This window comes from Coregonus lavaretus, assembly GCF_964263955.1.
Source record: "Coregonus lavaretus genome assembly, chromosome: 4".
In the NCBI taxonomy this organism is placed as follows: Eukaryota; Metazoa; Chordata; class Actinopteri; order Salmoniformes; family Salmonidae; genus Coregonus; species Coregonus lavaretus.
In genome coordinates this window covers 3,322,420-3,347,199 of record NC_139991.1, presented here as the reverse complement: position 1 = coordinate 3,347,199, position 24,780 = coordinate 3,322,420, and the positions used below count along the sequence as shown (strand labels likewise).

The 24,780-nt window shown below is 45.6% G+C and overlaps 1 protein-coding gene across 12 annotated transcripts in view; it reads right to left on the bottom strand.

Moving 5' to 3' along the window:
* The window catches only part of LOC311127145 (tight junction protein 1-like), a 73,678-nt gene that overhangs the window by 19,694 nt on the left and 29,204 nt on the right, over nucleotides 1–24,780 (bottom strand). For 5 of the 12 annotated variants that reach the window (XM_084158910.1, XM_084158918.1, XM_084158920.1 and 2 more), the window contains exons 2-19: nucleotides 21,015–21,071; nucleotides 18,023–18,147; nucleotides 17,741–17,843; nucleotides 17,209–17,542; nucleotides 15,528–15,634; nucleotides 14,453–14,621; nucleotides 14,062–14,203; nucleotides 9,293–9,429; nucleotides 7,173–7,278; nucleotides 6,883–7,033; nucleotides 5,673–5,781; nucleotides 5,247–5,466; nucleotides 4,245–4,429; nucleotides 3,938–4,033; nucleotides 3,595–3,621; nucleotides 2,653–2,735; nucleotides 2,067–2,277; nucleotides 240–340 (exon numbers count right to left, since the gene is read on the bottom strand). In XM_084158910.1, coding sequence (XP_084015036.1) covers nucleotides 240–340; nucleotides 2,067–2,277; nucleotides 2,653–2,735; nucleotides 3,595–3,621; nucleotides 3,938–4,033; nucleotides 4,245–4,429; nucleotides 5,247–5,466; nucleotides 5,673–5,781; nucleotides 6,883–7,033; nucleotides 7,173–7,278; nucleotides 9,293–9,429; nucleotides 14,062–14,203; nucleotides 14,453–14,621; nucleotides 15,528–15,634; nucleotides 17,209–17,542; nucleotides 17,741–17,843; nucleotides 18,023–18,147; nucleotides 21,015–21,071 — 2,463 coding nt within the window. The remainder of the gene's footprint in view (nucleotides 1–239; nucleotides 341–2,066; nucleotides 2,278–2,652; nucleotides 2,736–3,594; nucleotides 3,622–3,937; nucleotides 4,034–4,244; nucleotides 4,430–5,246; nucleotides 5,467–5,672; nucleotides 5,782–6,882; nucleotides 7,034–7,172; nucleotides 7,279–9,292; nucleotides 9,430–14,061; nucleotides 14,204–14,452; nucleotides 14,622–15,527; nucleotides 15,635–17,208; nucleotides 17,543–17,740; nucleotides 17,844–18,022; nucleotides 18,148–21,014; nucleotides 21,072–24,780) is intronic. The other 7 variants (XM_084158917.1, XM_084158912.1, XM_084158913.1 and 4 more) reach the window with 3 other exon arrangements.

Sequence of the window (24,780 nt, the reverse complement as noted above, 5' to 3'; positions counted from 1 at the left end):
TAATATTGTTATTTTAAAATAAAATGAAGTTCTTTGTTCGGCAAATCTAGTCTGCAAATCTGTTTTTCTAAATGTTTGTGTTGAAAAACGGGGGGTCGTCTTATAATCAGGGTCGTCTTATATTCGGACCAATACGGTATTAAAATTGTCCAGCATTTATTTTGAATAGAACATTTTCATTAACGTGAAATGTATTGGTAAGTGTTTGATGATGTTAGTCTCAGTGCTGAGTGTCTTACCTTGCCCTCTGAAACCCACACCAGCTGGTTCTGCTGCTGTTGAATGGTATCCTTCAGTGCACCATACCACCCGTCATTCATATTATTCATGTTAATGGTGGCTTGGGAAGGATAAGAGCAGAGACAAAGCACCTCAAATGAACCCAGACAACCAATAACACAATTCTCATAATCACTGTGAAAAACTGTTCTCATAACCTCATGAAAACCCATTATGATAAACACATCAGAGCCCGGTTTCCTGATAGCAATGGAACTTTGAAAACACCTGGCAGAGAGAATGGTGGCTTATCGCGCCGTTGGAGCATGTGTCGATACTGATAGGATCCACAGAAAGGAGGCGCTGCTCTAGGATCAACTTTCTCCATTAAAATATTACCTTAACATTCAAATGATTTCACAATACTGACAACGGATTAGCTCCTAGAGAGATATTTGTTTGGTGTATTTGTTTGGTACACTCAGTGTGTATTGAGACAAGTTACAGACAGTAGCCTACAAGTAGCAAAATATAACTAAATTGATTGAACATAAAATGTATTTCAATATGATTGAAATAGGCCTATAGCCTAGTGTTTATATTTTAATGCAGTCATCTCGGTTTTCATTTGAATCCTCTTTTTATACGCAGCTTGTTTGTATCAATTGCAAAGACATTGGCAACTTTGTATTTTGTAGTCAACATTGTTCTGAAGTTATTGGCGGTCACAGAGAGACGGATAAACCATGTGATTCTATGTTTAGCGGAGATCTTCTGTGTATTAAGTGACGCGGGAGGGCAAAAAAGTGTGGTCTGTGGCAGGCATTAGATTACGATTGTTTTCAAGTGCAACGTTAATAACGATGGTTTTGGGAAACAGCTCGGAGATTTAACGATGCTCCTACGAAGGTTCTAACAATTCACTTAACCTTAAGATGCTCTTGGGAAGCCGGGCCCTGAAAAAAAAAAAAAAAGCTTATTTCTAGTATCACTGCTTGTATCATCCCAAAGCTGTTTGCTAAAAGCCTGTCTTGTCTTGGCTCAGCACCGGTTGTTGCAGTGTGTAAACATTTTATTACCACTGTTGTAACTATGAGCTGTCATGAGTCCAACAACACTCAAGGTTTATAGTGCTGCCTGGCAGGTGTCAATCTATTTGACCTTACACAAATACCAAAGGTGACACTTATCTGTTGTTCTCTCTCTCTCTATAGGCTTGTTCTAAAAATACCAGGCAGTGTGCTTCATCTACAGACCCATGTGGAATAAGGGAGTAACTCAACATGGAGGAGAGAGGAGAGGCTGGATGTGTGCTCTCTGCTCTCCTGGAATCTCTTTTTATTGCCAGCAGACGGTCAAAAATGAGGAGACGCCTCCCATTTCAAACGGGGCAGGGCTGTGCAGGGAATGGGTAATGACGGCTGGGGTCCTGTGAGAGGTTAGCTCGGAGCCCTGAGCAGCCCTGCCTGCGTGAGGAGGAGGGGACACAGAGAACAGCACCCCGCTAAGACACTGACTTTACTGTGTCACCGGCTGATAGTCCGCACCAGGGGTGCAACTTTCACTGGGGTAAACCCCCCCACCAGATTTATCATTGGAATGTGATACAAAACGAGGCAACGGTGTGCTTTAGCACCATGCGGTCGCCTACGAGCGGTCGGGTAGGCTGTTTGGAGTGTTTATCCGACTGGATTATAACCAAAGTTGCGCCCTTGCTCCACACTACAGTACAGCACGCAGCCCTAGCCTCTCTCACTCCATCTCTCTCTCTCTGAGAGACATTTTTATATCTACCTCCCACTCATTTTCACTATTTCTCTCTTCCCCTCCCTCCCATAGAAACTCACTGGTGAAGAGGTGGTGGTTGTTCTTCCTCAGTTTGAGGGCTCTCTCGTAGAGTTTCCTGGCTGACTTCCTGGACTCGGGGCACAGCCTGGTTCTCATGGTCTTGACGCCCTGCTTGCTGTCTGGGTTGAGGAACACCACGATGGGGTACCACTGGGCGTAGTTCAGACGGTCCACCGCGTTGGGGGTGATGTCCAGCACAGCATGCCTGTCCTAAGGACATCCCCCCCAAAATAAATAATTAATATTTCATCTAAATACTAAAAGGTTTGCTCAGATTGCTGTTTTTATCTATATTTTTCATATATTGGCCAAATAAAAACGTTTATAATTCCATGAACACCAGAGAGCAGTAGTGAGCCATGGATGAGTCTGTATCGTGCATGTGTGTGTGTACTGCATGTGCTTTAAGAGGGGATCTGTCAGGGTGCATGCGTGTGTGTGTGTGTGTGTGTGTGTGTGTGTGTGTGTGTGTGTGTGTGTGTGTGTGTGTGTGTGTGTGTGTGTGTGTGCGTGTGTGTGTGCGTGTGTGTGTGTGTGTTTGCATGCGTTTGCATGCGTATCCGTGTAGTAAGTAGTCTCACTCACCCGGTCAATGATCTGTTTAATGGTGTGGAGGCGAATGATCCCGGAGCTGCGCTGGTCTTTTCCTGCGTCTCTTGGTTCACTCTCTGTAGAGGGGAGAAGGGACAGTGTTACTGTGCCATATTACTGCAGAGCTCACTATACATCTCAGCTCATTACCTTCACCCCAATGCATGCAATATGCTTTAAGCACATGTCAAAACATAAAATAGAGGTAGTGTCATTATGAATGTGCACGTGCAACTACAGACATTACAGTACAGTATAATCCGCAATGCAGGAAATGTGTTACATGTGTGAAAAGCATTGAAGTGGGATAATGCACATTCAAGAAGATAGGGAATCATTTCAAATAGATTGATGATTTCAATTTAAAATGGATATAAATGTCAGGGGAGTTAAGCAGGAATGTTCTAAAAGGTTCATTATGTAAACATGGCTAGCCTGGCCTTATCTGTCTATCTGCTACCACAAGGTAACGACCCTTAGAGAGGCCAGCTGACCTGGGTGCAGTTTCACTACTCAGATCTCAACACTATTATCACAGGATCTGGTGCAGAAATGGCCTCTTATCTTCCACCACTCAACCCTACAAAAGCAGCATTCTAGAAAGCAGAGTGCTAACATCACTAGCCCTTACAATTTCAGTCATAAACACACCAATGTCATAAGGCATCTTCTCCAATCAAACGTAAAAGTTCACATTTTAAGTATAGATTATGGTGTTATCCACACACAGACATTAGGGGCTTGGGAATGAATAATGAAGACTAGTACTGTTATGTGTGCAGCTTATTTTCTATAGGATATTGACTGTGCCATGTGTACATGCTCTATTACTAGCTACAGTCAGTCATTACACAACCTCCCTACAGGCTGAATCAGGCCATACATTACCACCTAACTAACACTGATAAAAACAAGTTGATGCACTTAATGACATACTTTCCACTCCTTCATGTTGCTGTGTTTCTGAAAAGAAAATACAAGGTTTACAGAGATATAGGTTACGCAAAATACGTCCAGGGCTGGAATCACTTTACATGTGGAATTTGGAGTAGTGCACTTAGGATAATTTAAATTCAATACTGTTGAGGGTGTTAGAATGAACCCTACAAGCTAAAGGAGCTAGCTATTCCCTCAAGTGGACCTGGAGTAGGCAGATGAGGGGCCCTCTAATCTCTAACACAGAGCAGCTCTAAGTCCTGTGTTACTCCAGCTGTGTGTGTGTGACATGGCTGAGACAGACAGTGAGATGGCTACTAATGGCTAGCTAAAGGCTACTCACTGGCCAGCTCAAACAGGTCAGGCTCCTCTCTGGCCAGCTTCTCTCTTGCCACGTCAGCGATGGACCCAAAGATCACCACAGGCCTCAGGAACCCAGCTGGATAACAGAAGACACAAAACAACACCATATTTGACAGAATCAATGCCTCTCAAGGCCGAATTTGTAGCCAACAAACACATGGCTGCATTCCAATTTTCACACTAGCATACCTTTTAGAATGAAGCAATGTACTGGGAAAGCATTCTCAGTGGTAAGCTAGTTGAGGTATTGTGACGTATCCATGGACCCTGTTCCGGATACCACCTACCCTCTCTCAGCACCACCCTCTCATAGGCAGGGAACTTGGTCTGGACCGGCTGGGCCGACAGGTCCTCTCTGCTCTTCCTCAGGTTCCTCTTGGAGGTCCGCAGACCACGGAACCTCCAGAAGTCAGCCCTGTCGCCCCCTGGCGTTTTGGGGAGGGTGTACTGCACACTGGACAACTGCTCTGCCCTGTGGGAGGGGGAACAGAGAGGTGTCAGGCAACAGGCAATGGATTCAATGATTGGATTTCAATGGAAACTGCCAACATGGCATCAGTTCATTTTTTATTCGTGCAGTTATCCAATGTGTCATGTAAATCCCTGTTATTCTCCACAACTTCTATTCTATTCTGAAATACTTCTATACCTTAATAGAATCTAGAATTCAGTAAACATTTGACTGAAGAGGACACAGGCATGGCCAGGGACACAACGTGGCAGAGTAGCCGCGGTGCACCATGTATAATGGTTACGTTAATGTATGCATGTGATAAATATCTGTGTCACGCTGGTATGTTGGGAGCACTGTGAGGTTCCCCTGTCTACACCATGGTGTGGAATCTCTCTCTCTCTCTAAACATAGCCAGGGGCTATAGATCAGGGCAGGCCTAGACACCATGAGAGACTGCTGTTTCATTATGAATAGATAGTCTCCTACCCTCACAGGACTCATAGTGCAAATGCCTTCTCACTAGAACAGTTGTCACTCGCATAATTGAGACTAGGGGTGATGTTAATGTGTCCTACTTTACACAGCCTAGTTCATCATCTTATGTTAGTGTTGTTGTTTACCATATCTACACCGACAGGAAGGCTGCTGGTGTCTTATTTGACTAATGCTGTCGACCCCACCACCACCCCCTTCCCCTGTCTCTACTGTATTCTACCTGTTCTTGTTGGGGATGATGTCTCTCTACTGTATTCTACCTGTTCTTGTTGGGGATGATGTCTCTCTACTGTATTCTACCTGTTCTTGTTGGGGATGATGTCTCTCTACTGTATTCTACCTGTTCTTGTTGGGGATGATGCCTCTCTCCACCTCCTGGTGGTTCTTGCCAATGCGTATGGCGAGCCAGGAGCCCAGCTTGCCGTTGTAGAGGGTGTCCACAACACGGAACACCTCTCCCTTGTTGAAGCTCAGGCCGTACGGAGACTCCTTCTCATACTCAAAGTGGGTCCGGATGTAGAACGAGTCGCCCACATCTGACTCCACTATCCGCCGGTACACTGGAATTGAGGGAAATTGGTAGAAGAAGAAATTAAGTAGGTAGAAATGTTCAGGTATACAATTGAAGGCGTGTGTAAAGTTTAAATGTAACCAGGTTAACTTAAAATGTGTGTTTCTGTGCAAACTCAAACCTATACACTCTCTGCCCCTGTCAAGATCCTAACGTGCATTCATCTAACATCTGTTTTCCCCTCATGTTACTCACCATCCTTCTTCTTCTGGGCCAGAATGGTGACCTCTTCACCCCTGGGAAGGTCTAGGAGGAACAGCACAGCCTCCTCTCGGATGATGTTAGCAAAGTCTACATTGTTTACCTACAGAGAGGGAGAGAGGAGAACAGAGACTTTCAGCTCTCCAGAGTTCAGGTCAGTCTACTTCCCCACCTCAACCCCTGCAGTCCCCAGCACAATATCACGTTTATTTACCCTGCTGCAGAGCCAGCGTTTGAACCAGGAACACATGGGGTTGAATCATAGAGAGAACAACCTTTATCCTCCTCAGAAAGGAGAATTCAAGTCTTTATCTCAACTAGTCACACTGTGAAGGCCAGGAAACACTCACAGGCTCACTGCCCAGGGGTGGAAAACAACATCCTGGGCTGTGTCTGAAATAGCACACTATTAGCTATAGTGCACTACTTTTCCCTACATAGTGAAAACATCAAAAGTAGTGCAATATATAGTGAATAGGGTGCCGTTTGGGACATATTCCTGGAAGCCCATTCATAGGGAATAGTGCGGAGTCTAGAGATGTGTTTGTACAGCAGGGAGGGAGGCTAGCAAAGAGGAGTTAGTCCTCCTCACATACCATCATGACCCTTAATGTGGTGTGGGAGGAACACAAAGCATGATGTGTTTCATTAAAATGTGTGGCTAGTGATAAACATGATTAAATGAATCCAACTCTGATATCAGAGGGGACTTCCATCAACAATGAGTCCAATCCTTCAGACAGGGCCTGAGAACAACAACAATGACCTCTATTGTGTGGTTCAGCGTAAACAAAGGAAAGACAGACCGAGAAGAGAAGAGTCAGGCGTTGATCTCACACTGATTCACTGTAATTACCATTTTCTATCTAACATCACTATGACCAGTGACCACACAGTAACACAAGGCTAGTGGGTCACATAGTTCCACAAAGTGTTTCCAACTAAGCGTGGGCAGCGATGAGACCGTTACTAGCACTACAGCAGGTGTTCTCCACCTAGTACAGTACAGAACATACCCTTTAACACTATCTACTGTGGAAAAGAACACATCAAACCACACATCCTGTGCACTTTCAAAAGAGAAAACTTTACAATGGCCTGTTAACAAAACATGTGACAATCATTAAGTGATGAAACATACCCAACAGCTAATAATAATACAAAAGTGTAAAGCAGATACTACTGTATGAGATAGATTTCTTACCCTGAGAATCTGGTCTCCTTCCTCCAGACCTTCCTTGGCAGCTGGGCTGTCCTCCAGGACTCCGGCTACAAAGATGCCCACGTCGTTCCCTCCAGCCAGCCTCAGGCCCACACTCTCCCCCTTCTTAAACTTCACCAGCTTCATACTCGGCCTGCATGGGGAGTGGGCGTCATACACAGACAGACGTTTAGACACTACTGTTCTACAGGGAGCTATTACAATTCAGCAAATAACATGGTACAACATAATGGAAATAATAACATGGCTTTAACAGGAGGACTGAGGGTTACCTGAGGATGCTGTCATCATGACCAGCGCTGGGTACTGGGGCATCAGAGGGGCTGACTGGCAGGTCCACATCAGGCTGACCAGGCTGGGCATACACTGGCTTTGGTTCTACAGGACCAACACACACACACTACTGTCACATACTGATAGTATGATCACACACACACATGTAAACAGACTGACCTGGTAGAGGAATGTGAATGTAGTGGTTATGACTATATCGGAGTTAGGGTTAAATAGCTAAGGGATAGGAATAGGTCAACATTACTTAACACTAGAGCAGGGGTTCTTGAGAAACTCAGTGTTTTCCTGGGACCCAAGCTCATGAAAACATGCCCCCTTTTGGGGGCCCTAAGCGTGATTTGGTTTGAGGTGCCCCCCGACCTTGCCGGCAAAATACACTACATATACACAAAAGTATGTGGACACCCCTTCAAATTAGTTGATTCGAGCACACAGCCATGCGATCTCCATAGACAAACATTGGCAGTAGAATGGCCTTACTGAAGAGCTCAGTGACTTTCAATGTGGCACCGGCATAGGATGCCACCTTTAAGTGCTGTTACTGTGAAGTGGAAACGTCTAGGAGCAACAACGGCTCAGCCGCGAAGTGGTAGGCCACAAAAGCTCACAGAACTGCACAGTGCTGAAGTGCGTAAAAATCATCTGTCCTCGGTTGCAACACTCACTACCGACTTCCAAACTGCCTCCGGAAGCAACGTCAGCACAATAACTGTTAGTCGGGAGCTTTATGAAATGGGTTTCCATGGCCGAGCAGCCACACACAAGCCTAAAATCACCATGGGAAATGCCAAGCGTCGGCTAGAGTGGTGAAAAGCTTGCCGCCATTGGACTCTGGAGCAGTGGAAACACATTCTTTGGCGTGATGAATCACGCTTCACCATCTGGCAGTCCGACGGATGAATCTGGGTTTGGCAGATGCCAGGAGAACGCTACCTGCCCCAAAGCATTTCGCTACACCCGCTATAACATCCGCTAAACACGTGTATGTGACAAATCAATTTGATTTGAAAGCATAGTGCCAACTGTAAAGTTTGGTGGAGGAGGAATAATGGTCTGGGGCTGTTTTTCATGGTTCGTGCTAGGCCCCATAGTTCCAGTGAAGGGAAATCTTAATGCTACAGCATACAATTACATTCTAGATGATTCTGTGCTTCCAAATTTGTGGCAACACTTTGGGGAAGATCCTGTTTCAGCATGACAATGCCCCCGTGCACAAAGCGAGGCGAGGTCCGTTCCATTTATTCCATTCCAGCCATTACAATGAGCCCGTCCTACTATAGCTCCTCCCAGCAGCCTCCTCTGGTTCATGATTACTAAAAGTTTACTGTAGATAGCTGGCTATACTAACTTAGCAATACAAAAAATTGTTAGCTGACATGGCTAATTAAGTGACTGTCAGTGACAAGAGAAAAATTGCTGAGGCACAACCAAATTTCGAAATTGCACCTTGTGAATTATACTATTCTAACTCTCAACAGTAAGTTGAGACCCCCGACTGAGTTCCAAAAAATATATATATACACTACCAGTCAAAAGTTTTAGAACACCTAATCATTCAAGGGTTTTTCTTTATTTTTACTATTTTCTACATTTTAGAATAATAGTGAAGACATCAAAACTATGAAATAACACATATGGAATCATGTAGTAACCAAAAAAGTGTTAAACAAGAGATTCTTCAAATAGCCACCCTTTGCCTTGATGACAGCTTTGCACACTCTTGGCATAATAAAAAATAAAGAAAAACCCTTGAATGATTAGGTGTTCTAAAACTTTTGACCGGTAGTGTGTATATATATATTTTTTACTCTGACATGTCACGACCCACCATTAACATGTCCGTGACCCACTTTGGGTCGCGACCCATACTTTAAGAAAGGCTGCACTAGAGGAATGGACTAGAGTACTATGGGCTGGACTTTTCTGATATGTGGGACAGGAGTACAGAGTGCATTCCAATCCAGGGTGGAGGTGAGGGAGGGGGCAGGAGAGGGGGAAGCAGAGAGGGATAGGCACAGTACAGAGGAGTGTCACGGCCTGTTTTGGTTCAGGCAGTTAGACAGGTTTTGCTGTGGAGCCAGCCGGGGCCCTGACTGACCTGGCAGCGGGGGCAGTTTGTCCTCTCTGGCCAGTGGCTGGTCGCTGATGGCTTGGACTAGGGCCTCCTGGGACCCTTTAACAGGAGTCGACATCACCCCGGGCTTGGAAATCCTCTCCTCATCTCGACTTCTGTGGCTAGAAAAAGAAACAGTTTATTATTTCCTTTGTAGGCCTACACTGTGAGATGAAGAATGGTAGCAATTGTGGAGAGAATAGAAAGGTGGATGGATGAACCCTGAGTCTAATTAAAATAGATAAAGTATAGAAGACAAAACAATGTAGTACGAGAGGGGATCTGTTCTATAGAACTAATAACAGAGCTTACTACACAGGCTGCGTGGAGAACAAGACTAAAGGTCCTGTTGTTTTAGCCCTGGGACGTAGCTACAGTGATGGAGTGTGTGTGTAGTTATGAGAGCGCCATGTTATTGACATCACAGCGTGGAATGAATGATAAGGCATTAGGAACAGTAAAGAATGGCCAAAAAACAATAAGCAGTTAAAAGGAGGATGGCTGTCTTCGTCTCAAACTATTTGAACTACATGTTTATGGGGTCAGACCTATTCTCTGCTGGCCTCGGTTTCACCTCTGCATTGGCTGCATCAGCAGCAGCGCAGACTCCAGGTGCTTTTAGCTGTGTGGTCTAGAGACTCTCCTCTCAACCCTACAGTATCACTGACAACCACACAGAGACCAGAAACACTAATCAGAGTCATACCGAAGCTGACATTTTTCTAAAATGTTTTCATTGAGAACTGTGTGCATTACAAATGATTCATTCCATTTCCCTTCTCAACCTTCTAACCAAACCACAGCAGCAGTACTGTATACCTGCCAGAGCCAGTCCCAGCTCCAGCTCACGGCAGCCAGGCACTGAGTGTTCAGATCAGATGCTGTACTTTGTGAGGGGGAGAAAACAAGGGAGGAGGAACGCTTTCTGCTCCGTCTCTGCAGCCCCAACAGCACTGCAGCTCTATTTGGCAACAATGGGCGAATTCCAGCCTGGTCACATGACCCCGGAGCTGGCACAGCACTCCAGCCAGCGTCCAGCAGCTTTTTACATGGGAGGAATGTAGCGGTAGGCTACATTACAGCCTGACTGTGCCACCATCTTACACCCAACACTCACTCACTCCCTCACACAGGACTGTCACAGGATAACAAACACTCACTTCCCAAAGACAAAATCAGACTCAAACAACAGCAAAACCAAAACCTGTTAGCTTGAAAAGTGAAATGGTGACAATTGCCTTTCCTAATATTCTATTTCCTGTCTTTGTGAGAACAAATGAAAACACTCCATCAAACGTCTCCCATTACAATTATTCAACAGTGGAATTCCTGATAATGCTTTTATATTTCAGAGTGCATTGGGGACTGTAGAGATAAAGAGATATTAAAAAGGGCTGCAGTACATGCAGGGTAGCCTGCGTTGCAAGGGATGAATTTCAACAAAGCTATAATCGCCAGTCAGAGAGGGCCTGTTGGCCTGTCCTGGCAGCGGCCCCTGTCCCCGTCCCTGTCCTAAATCTCCCCTGCCCTGTCCTGGGCAGAATGGTGTTAAGAGGCAACACATAAACTAAACATAAATCCCTACGTACGGCTGTCCTTTCACCTAGCCTCCCTCCCTCCTTTCTCTCTCTCTGCTCTCCTTTTCTAAACACAGTACACAAGGACCAAAGCACAAATCTGCAATCTGTTTCTTATTTCCTCCTGTGGCGTCAATCTAAGGTTACACTGTATAAATGGACATAGCAACACAATAATCTTGCTGTGATAAAATGTTTCGCATCATGCAAAGAGGGATGCTTTTATTTTGTAATTCCCATAGACCACTGTCAAAACAGCCATCTAAAATGGGACTTTTGCACAGCTATTTTTTATTTAGTTATTTGAGCAGGAGGCTAACTGTAACACTAGGTTCACAGTTCAGACTGCTGAACATGAATTACTTCAAAACCTCAAAATTATCTGCATAGAAAACCATAATAGATGGTACTCTCACAAAGACGTATTTCACCTTTATTTATACAGGCAAGTCAATTAGTCAAGTCTTGATTACAATGACGACCTGATTGCATATTATGGAATGTTTTCTCACAGGGACAAGAGAAAAACCTATTGAACTATAGAGAAAACCTCAATTATGTGAACCATCTGGTTCTGGGGCAAATCTCTGTGGGAAGTGTGTCAAATTCCTGCCTGGCCTCCTGCATAGCTAATACATACTGTGATGACTCCTGCATGCATACTGGTCTGGTTATAGCCAATCCCTGTCCATGCCATTTACCAAAATTCTAGTCCCTCTTGCCTGACATTCATAAAGCGCGAACCATGTATGGCTGAGAACTAGACTACCAAAATTCAAACAAAGTGCTCAAGGCTCATCAATACAAAGCACAAGGTTCAGGAATACAACATGTAATATGTTACTCATTGTGTATGGACACAAAGACACAAAACACCATTTCAATATCCCAAACCTAAAGGCTAACTGTGGAAAAAAACAAGACAGAAAGACAGAGGTAGATCAATAGTACTAAACTAAGTACTAGCCTAAACTCTAGGATGGTCTCAACAACTACTTGCACAGTGGTTTTGTGACATTGTGACACTTACAGTGGGAGTATTCTGTGTAAGAATGTCCCTGTGTTCCTGCATTGAGACAATAATTGTTATTCCACAGTGTTGTTGACAGTTACATTGGGGCTGATTTACGGCAGTTGGTTACTGGAGTGGCTTGGTGACAAACAGGCAGCTGTAAATCACTAACAATTGGTCCCTCCAGATATCTAGTATCTATCTAGCCAGGCATTCATTCCAGCCTCTGATCACGAACTGACTTTAATGCCATTACACAATTTTCTCCACTGCCTCCAGTGGGAATTACGTTTTCCATGGAGTTGTTGATTGCCATTCATCTGATTCCATATGGGCTGACAGGGCTTGGGGTTTAGACCCAGAGCAGAGAGGAGAGACCAGTGCCGCTATGAAGTACCAACCAACCGGCTGTCAGTTTTTCCATTTCAGATCAATGGTACAGCTGCTTATCTGCATTAATACCATCATATCAGGATGTCTACAACACACTACAGTACAGCAGCACTGAGGAGAGAGCTAAAGACAAGGTACAAACACAGAGTGCTCAGCAACTACAGGGGGCTATGGGATGCTACATCTATGTGAAATCTGTCAAATAAATAGGACTGTTCACTGTGATTCAAAAAGAATAGACAGATCCAATGCTTGCAGAATCTCAAATGAATAGGGCATTTTCAGGTATCTGACCTTCCATACATGTGCTCTGCAGCATCAATAGCCACACCAGGAGAGGGCATAGAGCAAATTGTAGAGTTTGGAAGCAGAACACTTGACTTGAGTTGTGTTGCGTTTCGTTTTGAATCCAGGGCTTTCGTTCTACAGAGCCTCTCCTCCAGGGCTCAGAGCCTTCTGCCAGAGAGAGAGACACGAGCTCCATCTGGGCAATCCATCCCCATCCTGGTTAATTGCTGTGGCGCAGTGGTCTAAGGCACTGCATCGCAGTGCTAACTGTGCCACAAGAGATCCTGGTTCGAATCCAGGCTCTGTCGCAGCCGGCCGCGACCGGGAGACTCATGGGCGGCGCACAATTGGCCCAGCGTCGTCCAGGGTAGGGGAGGGAATGGCCGGCAGGGATGTAGCTCAGTTGATAGAGCATGGCGTTTGCAACGCCAGGGTTGTGGGTTCGATTCCCAGGGGGGGAGAGTATAAAAAAATAATAATAATAATAATAATTGTATTCACTAACTGTAAGTCGCTCTGGATAAGAGCGTCTGCTAAATGACTGAAATGTAAAAATGTAAAAATACGGCAGGCAGGCCGTGTGATCAGAAACCAGCAGCAGCCTTTCCTTCCACAGCTCTATCCCTCCCTCCAGCCCCTCTGGCATCAACACACTACATACAGTCAGCCCGGCTAACAGTGCCAAGCCCCCTGTCCAATCTGAGAGGAACTGTCAAGCCTCGCTCTGTCAAGGCACCTCATCTACTGGTCTACTTCTCTGTCTAGCGACTATCTACACAGGCAGCTACGCAGGCAGCTATGCAGGCAAGCCAGTCACCACTACTACATGTCTGTCAAAGCCGGTTACTGCTGCTTTCCACGCAAACTTACTTTAGCCTCCAACTGAGGAGATGGGAAGAGAAAATTGTGCAACAGAGGAAAGAAACACAAAACATTTAAATGACTGGGAAAATGGAAGAAACGAGGCACGTTAATATTTAGACAGTTTATCAAATATATAGTTATCACTGTACTGACTGATGCTCTGGCCCATTTCAAGCTGGTGGTGGGGGTTTCCTTTAGGTTGTGATGAGTTATTATGGACACTGTATATAGGGAGACTATATGGTGAGCTATAGGGAGGGGTGCAGGGGATGGGACATCTATGTGGAAAAGCGTCATTATTCTCTCCTCTGGCTCTCTGTGACCTCTGACCCCTACAGCAGGTCATTATGGGACTGCTGGGCTTATAGAGGCACATCTTTCTGTTCTATTCATCCTGTGTCTTCACTATCTATTGATTTATACACAGCCCTCTAGAAGTGCTGGTGATTAACACTAACTAACCACTTATGGGTTTTAACATGATGTATGATGAGGCTTGAGTTGCAGCGCTGTGGGTGACTGCGTGATATGTATGACAGCTGTGTGTCCCATGACGATTGTGTAATGTGTGTGTGTGTGTGTGTGTGTGTGTGTGTGAAGCGTGTGTGTGTTTTCCTTACCTGCCATTGCTGATCTGCCGTGGTGAGTGTCGGCAGGGGTCTGAGGGCTCAGAACGGGTAGGGGAGCGGGATCGACTGCCCCGTGCTCGATCATGGGATCGAGTGGAATGGTCTGATGTCAGTGAATGAATTTCTGAAATGTCTGTTAGAACAAAGTGGTGTTTAATATGACGATTGAACCATGACAAGTAAACTTCAAAGAAATGAGAAATCAGTAGAAAAAATATTAAGTAGTAAGCTTTCCTTTTCAAATACCTCTGGAAAATTGCACCCTCACAATATCATGCCATATTGTGAGCTAAACAAAATGTTGTTAATCAATATGAGGTTGTTAAACATGAGATTGGATGATGCTACCCTCCTATAGAGAACGCACAGAGCTCTATCTCACCGTCTCGGTCTGAGTTGTTGCCAGAGGGAATGCTGTCGTCCATATCAGGGATGTTGAGCAACGTGGCTCTATCATCTTTCTGCACCACCATCTTTAACTTGCCCTTTGACCTCTCGATCAGCTTCTTAGCATCTATTAACGACAGGTTCTCTGTCACTGTGCCGTTAATCTGGGAGAAAAAGAGGAGAGGATGTTTAAGGAAGGATTCATTCTGATCATTGTACAGTTTAACTTTGGACTCATGCTATAGCACACATACACCAAAGGCATACCTGACCATGAAGTAAAATATCTATAATGACATTTAAAAATGTATGATATGCTTTAGCAAATGTTTCACATGCACAGTGCTTTCCGTATGGTCACTTGCAGTGAGAGATTGAACATACCATCATATAATATTGCATAAAAATGAAATCACCACTCCTTGTTAAAATGTTTATATGGGAAGGCTAAAGTCCCACAACAACATGTTATCCCTCTTTCTTGTACACTCTTTCATAGTTACTACACTTGTAAGACTTGAGTTCTATACAAGGACTCTCTTTTGAACATAGTGAAGTAGACCAAACAGTCAGAATCCAGGGTGTACATTCTTGTGATGAGGTACATCTTTCCCATCAGCGACTGACTGGTCAGGAACAAAAGAGAGTGATGGAATGCATGGAATGCCTGGCCCTGCTTGGGGACTGAGAGGCATACTAATGAATTTGAACTCGCATTACAGGCATCTCTCTCAGTGGGCACATATAAACAGATCAATCAGTGGAATGGCTAGATGTCAAAGTGAAACGGTGGGTTGTGTTGATGAAGTTAGTGTAAAGGTAGTGCATTGTATATCCCTCCCCAACTCTTTGTGAGGCCCTGGCAACCTTCCAATATCTACAGTAGCTTACTAGTGTTTGCATGCCCAAAATATTGCCTCATGTGAAGTGGTATGCTTAGTATATTTCTGCTCTGTATCGCAGTTCAGTCCCTGTTTCTTTAAGTGCCCGTCCCAGGATTTGAACCGGCGACCTTCCCACTCCAGGTCATCGTCTATAACGACTAGCCCCATCATGTCTCTGGTTCTCACCTTCAGCACCACATCTCCCTCCTGGATGTTTCCGTCCCGTGCTGCCAGGCTCTCTGGGGAGATGTCCTTCACAAAGATGTGGCTGGCCAAACGCAGACCATACTCTGCTTTGAACAACAACAAAACGATATTAGCAGAGCACTGTGCAATACCACACCTTATAAAACAGTAGGGTCGTTAACATGGATATAAAGATAACAATTTGCTGCTAGTACTTGATGTGTCATATTAAAACAGTATGAGAGAGTGAGTGAGTGGGCAGTGAGTGAGGAGGAGACCATGTTTCATGGCAGCCATTACAGTTCATCTCCCTCTCACAGAGGGGTATCATGACCAAAGAGGACCTACAGGATAGCTGGAGATCTTATCTCATTGGCTGAGGAGACAGCTCAGTGTCTGCGGACGGGTCATTCTCTTGTTAATGACCTTGTGGTCCTCTGTAGCTCAGCTGGTAGAGCACGGCGCTTGTAACGCCAAGGTAGTGGGTTCGATCCCCGGGACCACCCATACACAAAAAATGTATGCACGCATGACTGTAAGTCGCTTTGGATAAAAGCGTCTGCTAAATGGCATATTATTATATTATTATTAATAATGGCCACTATATATTCACAAGACTTTGCCTGAGCACCAATCAATCACCAGCGTTGTCAGGGAGGGTCGTGAGGGAGTGGAGGTGCTGACATTGACTTTGTGCTCATCTGAGTGAGTGTCACGACTTCCGCCGAGGCTGCCTCCCCTCCTTGTTCGGGCAGGTTTCGGCGTTCGGTGTCACCGGCTTACTAGTTACTGCCGATCCATTTATTATCACTCCATTTGTCTTGTCTTCAATCACACACACCTGGTCCTTATTCCCTCATTAGTCATGGTATAAGTGTTCCGTCTGCTTCCTTGTCTGTGTGGGTGATTGTTTATTGTGGAGGTTAGTGAAGCTCGGTGGAGCTCGTGTATTGTGTATCGACGGGAGTATTTTTCCCGTGTGCCTTGTATTTTCCAGTGCGCCTGTTTTGTGCCCAGAGTGTGTTTGACGTAAACCTGTATTTTGCGGATTAAAGCCTGTTATTCTGTGATTAGGTGGTGATGAAGGAGTCAGGCACAGGAGGGTAAATCACAGAATAACAGGCTTTAATCCGCAAAATACAGGTTTACGCAGAAATGCGTCAAACACACTCTGGGCACAAAACAGGCGCACTGGAAAATACAAGGCACACGGGAAAAATACTCCAGTCGATACACAATACACGAGCTCCACCGAGCTTCACTAACCTCCACAATAAACAATCACCCACACAGCCAAGGAAGCAGAGGGAACACTTATACCATGACTAATGAGGGAATAAGGACCAGGTGTGTGTGATTGAAGACAAGACAAATGGAGTGATGATTAAGTAACTAGTAAGCCGGTGACGCCGAACGCCGAAACCTGCCCGAACAAGGAAGGGAGGCAGCCACGGCGGAAGTCGTGACAGTGAGGCCTTGGAGAGCTGTCCTCTCCTGTCATCAGACTAGAGTTATGTCGATGAGAGGCAGATCACCTTCGTTAGGCTGCCATGATATTACTGACTGTACTGACTGACTGACTGGAGGGTAAATTAGGTCAAACTGACAATACCAAAAGAAAGAAAACCGCAAAATGCAATCACTCATGCTGAAGACCTAAGCTGGACATTGCGGTGCCCACCTTCATTCTTGCGGGACTTGACAAGGGTGACTTTGGCGGGGCGGGACGGTGTGGAGGAGCCTTGGGATCGGCCAGAGCGGGGCGAGATGCTCCTCTCTCGCGATGCACTGTGTTCCCGCCGGCTGCTGTTGCTGCGTTCACGCTCACGCTCGTTCGTCCGCCTGCTGGCCGTGCCGCCACTCGCCGCTCCGTAGGCGCTGGTGGGCCCGCTGCGGCCGCTGTACTGCTCGCAACCATCGTCTTCATCAGTGTCCTCTTCCTCGTGTTCGGACATAGTCTCTCTGTCCCCCGGGCGAGACACCGGGATCTGAACCTTCCGTTTCCTTCGGATCGTCTGTGGGGGGAAAGAAAGGGACATGATGTCATTCTCAACCACCTCAAATGACCTCTTATCAAATCAATTAGGTTAGAAACATATCTAAATCCCTAGGGTGGCATTCATAGAAGAGGAATGTACTTGCTGAGGAAGGTGGACCAAAACAATAAGATTAGCCTGTTGTCCATTCCCCTGAGGAATACAACAACAACTCACTATTTTTGCATTCTTTCCACTCTTCCGAAGCTGCTGCACAGCGTAAGCATGCTCTACGTTGTCCATGGACACTGCGTTGACCATTACCACGCGGTCATTTTCCCTGGAAGGAGAAGAGAAACAAGGAGGTTCAATCACGGTCAGGATCTACATTGACCACACCCAAATCAACACCATAGCGGTAACATATAGGGCTGGTTACCCAGACCCAGATTAAGCCTAGTCCTGAACTAAAAATCATGCTCACAGAAAATCTCCACTGAAAGTGTTTTCTGCACTTACGATAAGAGCCCTTCTGCCGGGCCTCCCTTCAGGACGTCAGAGATGACGATGGAGGTCTCACCACTCTGGAAGTGAGGGTTGTCCCGGCCCCCTGAGATGGCTATGCCGAACCCAAACCCTGGGGCCTGTACACATCACGCACACAGACACAACAGAAGTTGGAGACATGAGGTCTGGGACAACAGTGCATGTTTTCTTCATTTCATCTGTCTGTGAGTTTTGCCTGAATGCACTTGAACATAATACTGTACACAGTAGAAGAATACATAGGGCATACTTCCTCAGTTCAGTTAGTATAGCAGATTTGATACATAGAAAAAAAATCTGCTACTCTAAACTCTAGTCATTTTATTTAAGCACAATCAAAAGCTATAAACCATCCCTTCATTTAGCCTTGCTATAGCACTAGGATTAGTGTGTGTTAGGTCCATGGTCGTCTCCTGAGAGAGAGAGAGAGAGAGAGAGAGAGAGAGAGAGAGAAGAGTTGTGTCTGGCACAGTGATCTGATCTGATCTCAGGTCTCTCTCCTCTCTAGTCAGTCTGTCACATCTAACTGAAGCCTCTATTATCACAGCCAGCCTGACTCTGTCCTGACTCCTGATCTCCTGACAGATGGCCAGGCCAGGACGCCACACAGACACTCAGGACTGGAGACAGAGGAGAGACACTTATAATAACCCTGGTGGTGATCAGCTCTCTGACACAACCACACATTGACTGCATGCCTCTAGCCTGGTCCCAGATCTGTTAGTGTCGTGTAGCCAACTCCTATGGTCGTTGTTATGTTATTAAACATGGCACCCCTCCAGACAGCCATGAGATGATCCTAGTTAACAATATGTCTACACATCACCTGAGGTTTCACTAGTCTACTCCTGTGAGCGTATGTCATTGAAAACTTAATGACATACTTACTACAGTGCAATTATGGGGTTAACTAATTTAAGTGGTAGGTCTATACCAAGTGTAAGTGGGATAATAATATGGTGTTGTTAAGGGAGTTGTCTTCACCACTGTTGTGATTCTACTCTTGTTACAGTAGAGTTGTTTTGCTTTCCAATGCTCTAGTGTAGGGGATCTTCAACTAGTTCAGTCTGAGACCCAAATGAGAAATTCTGTGTTTTCCTGGGATCCAAGTTCCTGAAATCATGCCCCCTCGCGGGCAAAACATTTTAGTGGCCTCCCCCTTTGACCACGGAGAGAAGTTTTAAAGTTAATTTCATGCAATTCTACACATTTTGCCATGGGGCGAGAGAAAATGTAGCAATTTCATAACAAATTTCATGCAATTCTACACATTTTGCCATGGGGCGAGAGAAAATGAAGCAATTTCATAACAAATTTCATGCAATTCTACACATTTTGCCATGGGGCGAGAGAAAATGAAGCAATTTCATAACAAATTTCATGCAATTCTACACATTTTGTCATGACTTATGTCATGTTAATATGATATCTGAGTGGGAGTGACTAACAAAATCAATGTGGGCCCCCGGAGTTCAGGGCTCCTGGGCACGTGCCCTGCGTGCCCGGTCGGTATTCGGCCATGATTACTACAAGTTTAAATAACTTACCAATCTAAAAATTGTTAGCTGACATGGCTAATTGAATGACTGTCAGTGACTGTGAAGTTGACCCAGCAATAGGATTCTAACAGTGTGGAGGAAACAGCAGATAGAGACTTATCTTGCCCAGAGTGAAGCTTTTTATTTGCAGGTGTAGAAAATAGACAGTGAAAACTGTACAGACATTTACCCCCCAAAGGTAAACTGGTTGTTGATCAAAGAGAAGAAAAACCCAGGCTTCAAATATGCCTGTAACCGGCAGCATGCCGACCTGTTCCCTGTCCTGTCTCTTAAACAATGACAATAAAGGGTTCTTATACACCTACCCATAATGCATTTGACCAATGAAAACAAGGCATTTCACACACTGATCAATTAACATTCAAAAGACTTGAATTACAATCTAAACGTCTTCAGATCATAAACATACTTGAATATATACCAGCACACATCTCAATAACTGTGCTAAACCATTGTCACGATCGTTGACGAACGGGACGGACCAAGGCGCAGCGTGATATGCATACATGTTTATTAACGAATAAACACCACGACAAAACAATAAACAAACGATACGTGAAGTCCAAGGCAGCGCAACACAACATACCTTAACACGGAACAAGATCCCACAACCCACTAGTGCCAATAGGCTGCCTAAGTATGGTCCCCAATCAGAGACAACGAGCGACAGCTGCCTCTGATTGGGAACCACACCGGCCAACATAGATCTAGACATACTAGATTCTACAACAATGAACAAACACAACACGGAATTTACACACCCTGACTCAACAAATAAACATCCCCTGAGTCAGGGCGTGACAACCATGCTTAATGAATAACTATAATTTGGGGATATGAACATGTACGTCCCCCCAGGATAAGCTATTAGAGCACTACCCGTACTATTCATTAACTATGCGCTCGAACGCACCCCACTTGCCTGTCAATGCTCTGAACAGGAAATGAACAGAACCCTCTTAAATAAACGAGGAAATACAAGGTAATCATACACATTTCTGACGATCTACCTTCACAATACATTTTGTATCAGTACCAAAGTATCGCGATAATATCGTATCGTGAGGTCACTGGCAATTTCCAGCCCTAGGTACTAACATAGACCAGTTAATGTGTAGTCTACATAACATACAGTATTCCCTGTGATCCTGGAGCGCCATGGGGCTGGCTGCCAACAGGAAGAGAAGAGAAACACACAGGAAGAGGACGCTACATAGCTCGCTCTTCCTCACCACAGCTTCCTGACATCTGTATGCTGGGCCCATTGTGTGCTCCATCAGTACACTTCCTGATCCTGCAACTGGCCTTCCCGGCACTGAGAGAGGGGGATGATGATGGAGGGATGGAGAGAGGTCTACAGAGGAATAAGGAGAGAGAGATAGTAACGGAGAGAGGTAAACACTTACCCTGTGAAGGGTCACTGTGTGCTGTTCCCATATTACAGTTTCCTCCATCGCTGCGCTCTAAGACAGGGAGAGAGAGAGGGAGAGAAGTGTCACTATCAGCATTAGGGTAATGAGGGTAAGCGGTTAACACTGTGATAATGAGCATTTTGAACCAGGGTAAAAGTCCACGGGAGGTCATGTATGTATCGACAGGGTAAAAAACGATATTCAAAGGAAAGGATTTTCTTCTAAAGGCTAAGGGAGAGATTTAACTTGTGGTAGACCTTGGAGTGTCTCTGAGTGGCTGGATACTCAGTCATGGTTTTAAAAGCCTATCATGTGCTCTCTCCGTTTGCAGAGCACTTGTGATGGTCTGGGTTTCATGCTGAGGAGAGGAGGCTGCCTGGAGGGCACAGCTCTTTACTGGGTACCCAGCGGACTGACAGAGAGAGGAGAGAGCGATAGCCTGAGGACCATTATACCCCAAACACTGACTGACTGCACCACAGACCACTGGGATTTCACCACTGTAGTGTTACTGAACACACACATACACACAGCAGTTTCGCCACCGTTGGTTCCCACGTCTGTGTTACTGCATGCATCACTGGGGATGAGGCGGCAGGTAGCGTAGTGGGTAAGAGCGTTGTGCCAGTAACCGAAAGGTCGCTGGTTCGAATCCCCTAGCCGACTAGGTGAAAAATCTGTTGATGTGCCCTTAAGCAAGGCACTTAACCCTAATTGCTCCTGTAAGTCGCTCTGGATAAGAGCGTCTGCTAAATGACAAAAAATATATATAATGAGACAGACCCCGAAATAGCTCTCTTGCACTTTTGTGAATACCAATGTGAAGTGTAATCTGCAAACATTATAAACGTGTGTTGCACATGAGTAGGCAGCCTGCACAGATTCAATCTGGTTTACAGTGCAAGTGAACATTTGTTTGCTATAAAAAGATGGACCATCTTGAGTTTGTTTCGAGGTTCATCCTAGGTGAGCAAGGTCTACCTGGACCTCAGTGCTGCCTGCCAGTGTGGATTAAGCTAACAGTAACACTTACAAAGGAAACACCAGAACCCAGACAGACAGTGGTGGTGAATTCATCCCACAAACAGGCAGCTCCCTCCCTCTCTGGGTCTAACACCGCCCTCTGTCCTGTCCTCCCCACATATCTGCTCCACCCGTGACCGTGCTTTGGCCTACAGCTTTAAATTACAGCTCTGCACCCACAAATACACTTTTAGAAGTCTGACTGATGCACAACAAGGACTTCTGGTATCCAGGCATTTAGCTGTAATGATACAAAAAGAAAAACGAGCCAACGCCTAACAACATTGTGATCAACCTCCTCTTCATCCCCATCTTCATCATCATCATCAGGACTATTACGGTCTCCTCTAGACTGTTCATGTTTTGTCTGGCTAATGCTGAGTGGACCTGGTGAAGACAGCACAAATATGAGTCCCAGCTATTTGGTGCCGTGCCCAGAAATTGAGATGTTGGTTTAGGAGAGCTGAGAAGCAGGGTGGAGACAGCCATGAGAGTTCAAAATAAGTGACAAAGCATAGCCTAAGAATCCTGGGGACTCTTCCCTTGTTTCACACTAACATGTCTGGAATGGCCAGACTCGGAATATCTTACTAATATTATATGACTAAGAAGTTACAGGATTGACATGACCAGCAACATATTTTAGTTGTAGTTTTTTTCAGGGTGTGGATAGGAGGAGTGCTAGTGTTTTCAGGGTGTGGGTATGTGGGGGTTTTCGGGGTATGGGTAGTTTTTGTCAGGTTGTGGGAATGCTTTGAGTTGAGATCACTTGTTTTTGTCAGGGTGTGGGCATGTACGGTATGGTAGTTCTGTCAGGGTGTGGGTATGTACGGTATGGTAGTTCTGTCAGGGTGTGGGCATGTACGGTATGGTAGTTCTGTCAGGGTGTGGGTATGTAAGGTACGGTAGTTCTATCAGGGTGTGGGTATGTAAGGTACGGTAGTTCTGTCAGGGTGTGGGTATGTAAGGTACGGTAGTTCTGTCAGGGTGTGGGTATGTGCAGTATGGTAGTTCTGTCAGGGTGTGGGTATGTAAGGTACGGTAGTTCTGTCAGGGTGTGGGTATGTACGGTATGGTAGTTCTGTCAGGGTGTGGGTATGTAAGGTACGGTAGTTCTGTCAGGGTGTGGGTATGTGCAGTATGGTAGTTCTGTCAGGGTGTGGGTATGTAAGGTACGGTAGTTCTGTCAGGGTGTGGGTATGTGCAGTATGGTAGTTCTGTCAGGGTGTGGGTATGTAAGGTACGGTAGTTCTGTCAGGGTGTGGGTATGTGCAGTATGGTAGTTCTGTCAGGGTGTGGGTATGTAAGGTACGGTAGTTCTGTCAGGGTGTGGGTATGTAAGGTACGGTAGTTCTGTCAGGGTGTGGGTATGTAAGGTACGGTAGTTCTGTCAGGGTGTGGGTATGTAAGGTACGGTAGTTCTGTCAGGGTGTGGGTATGTAAGGTACGGTAGTTCTGTCAGGGTGTGGGTATGTAAGGTACGGTAGTTCTGTCAGGGTGTGGGTATGTAAGGTACGGTAGTTCTGTCAGGGTGTGGGTATGTGCAGTATGGTAGTTCTGTCAGGGTGTGGGTATGTGCAGTATGGTAGTTCTGTCAGGGTGTGGGTATGTAAGGTATGGTAGTTCTGTCAGGGTGTGGGTATGTGTTCTCTTGAACTCCCCACATCTCTGTAATGAACACATAGTTAACCCCTTGACCCTGATTTTCATGCAGCTCAATGTGGATGTTATTCGTGTCCATAATTGGCTCAGGCAGGCAGGGTTTGTGCTGCTCCTCCCTCCCACTGTCTGCCCCTGAGACTCCCACAGTCGGCCCACCATTATGTGGGGGGGCCTGAACCATTTTGCCAAAGCCGCCCCCCTACCACACATTCCTGTCAAGTGTTTGTAAGGCTGGAGGTCATACATTCAGCCAACAGTACATTGCAAAGCAGACAGTGGGGGCCCAAGCCATGAGAAAAATGTCCATGCTGTTTGTGGACCATGTGACAAGGGGGCCTTGTCTTAGGATGAACACTACACTGGGGTGGTGAAGCTATAAGGGGAGAGGAAGGGAGCAAGGCTGTAACTGACATACATACTCTGTATGGCCAGTAACTGGATACACAGGATACATTAAATTAAAATTGTGGCCAGATTACATTTTAGAGATTTGTCTCTATACACACACGCAAACTACTCCCAGCAGAGTATCAACGTACAGCATTAACAATAAATGCCTGATCTCTCTCTAAATACGGGAGCCTGAGACAATGAAGAAGGCTTATGATTCACTGCCTCTCCCTGCACTTACCCTAACCATCCCCCCTCACACACACCCTTCCAGCTGTGGGCCCAGATGTTAGAAGACAGTGCAGACAGACACACACGCTGAAGAATTTCCTTCAACGTCCATTGTTTCCTCCCTCTTCCACTCCTGTGGTTTTTCCTTTCGCTGGTGTGATGACTCAGAGAAAGGCCTTAGTAGTGAGACGTGTCTGACTGGGAAGGGCCTTATCGTGTCGGTAGGGTGTGACTGGCAGTACCGGTCATGAGGGCGCAGGACTTAGCGGTTATCGGTAGGCCTCTGGTTCAGAGAAGGGTGGTTAGTGAGTCAGGAGGAGAGATATAAATTAGGAGAGAGAGAGGAGATCTTGATCACTGAGGACTGTTTACTCCAGTACAGCTAAACTCTGCTCTCGTCTTCTTCTCTGATGGGATTCTCTTTTTCATGATTCACAACAATCTGGAGCAGCGA